Source organism: Notolepis coatsorum (assembly GCF_963971535.1).
Source record: "Notolepis coatsorum genome assembly, contig: SCAFFOLD_2234, whole genome shotgun sequence".
Lineage (NCBI taxonomy): Eukaryota > Metazoa > Chordata > Actinopteri > Aulopiformes > Paralepididae > Notolepis > Notolepis coatsorum.
In genome coordinates, this window is record NW_028169147.1 from 1,627 (window position 1) to 2,500 (window position 874).

General features: G+C 56.5%; 1 protein-coding gene across 1 annotated transcript in view; it reads right to left on the reverse strand.

Moving 5' to 3' along the window:
* Nucleotides 1–229: 229 nt before the first annotated feature.
* Nucleotides 230–874, reverse strand: part of LOC311248777 (formin-2-like) — a gene marked incomplete at both ends in the record, with an annotated part of 2,161 nt that continues 1,516 nt past the window's right edge. Inside the window, one exon of the mRNA XM_084339606.1 lies at nucleotides 230–874. This exon is cut by the window's right edge and continues 1,516 nt beyond it. Within this exon, the coding sequence (XP_084195732.1) occupies nucleotides 230–874 (645 nt within the window).

An 874-nucleotide genomic window follows, 5' to 3' on the forward strand; every position in this document is an offset into this window, starting at 1 on the left:
ACACACTATTTCATAATATCTTGACAATAGGTGAGTAACATTTCACCTGAACGGTTTTTCATGACTAAGTCAAAGTCCACTTTCTATTGTGAGTGCATCCAAAGTGAAATGATGCTGTTGCTTGTTGTTGTTGTTGTTGTTGTAGGATAATGCTCCATCTATGCAACTTATATTACAATATCAAACCTGACTCACTTAAAATCACCCATTGCATTATCATGCCACTCACCAGAGAACACATCCTGATAGGACACTGTGGTGTTGGAGCTCTGGAGACCAGAACGTGTTCTTCTGCTGCCCAGAGTCCAGTAAGTCCCGGCTTGGTACCCTCTCTCCGACGCCCCCTGCTCCCGTAGCTCTTCCCCGCCGTCCTGCCCGGCTCTCAGGTCACTCAGCTCCTGTGTCCAGTCTGCAGAGGCGCTGAGAGGCCCGGCGACAGAGCACGACCTCTGCCTGCGGTTCCTCCAGCCCTTGTAGCCCGGCCCTGACCCAGGGCTCGCCTCTTCTCGCCTGGGGACCTGGGGGCTGGTGATCGGGGAGGTGAGCTGCCTGGTTGTGGTCTTGACGTACGAGGGGTGGATGGGAGGGTAGAGTTTGACGGCGGCGGAGGAGGAGGAGGAGCCGGAGGACGTGCGCCTGGGACGAGACACCTGCGGACCGTCTGACGTCGTCAAGTGCGCGGCGATGGACATGCTGCTCTTCCTCCTGTTCAGGGACAGGAAGTCCTGCCCTCCTCGGCCTTCCTCTCCCTCCTCCCTCTCCGTAGACAGGTCCATGCTGCTCACGCTCTTGTGTGACCCTATGGACCCCACCGCCACCGGAGCCAAACGGAGACACGGGATCCTGTTCTTTGTGTCTCCGTTACCTGGACTCG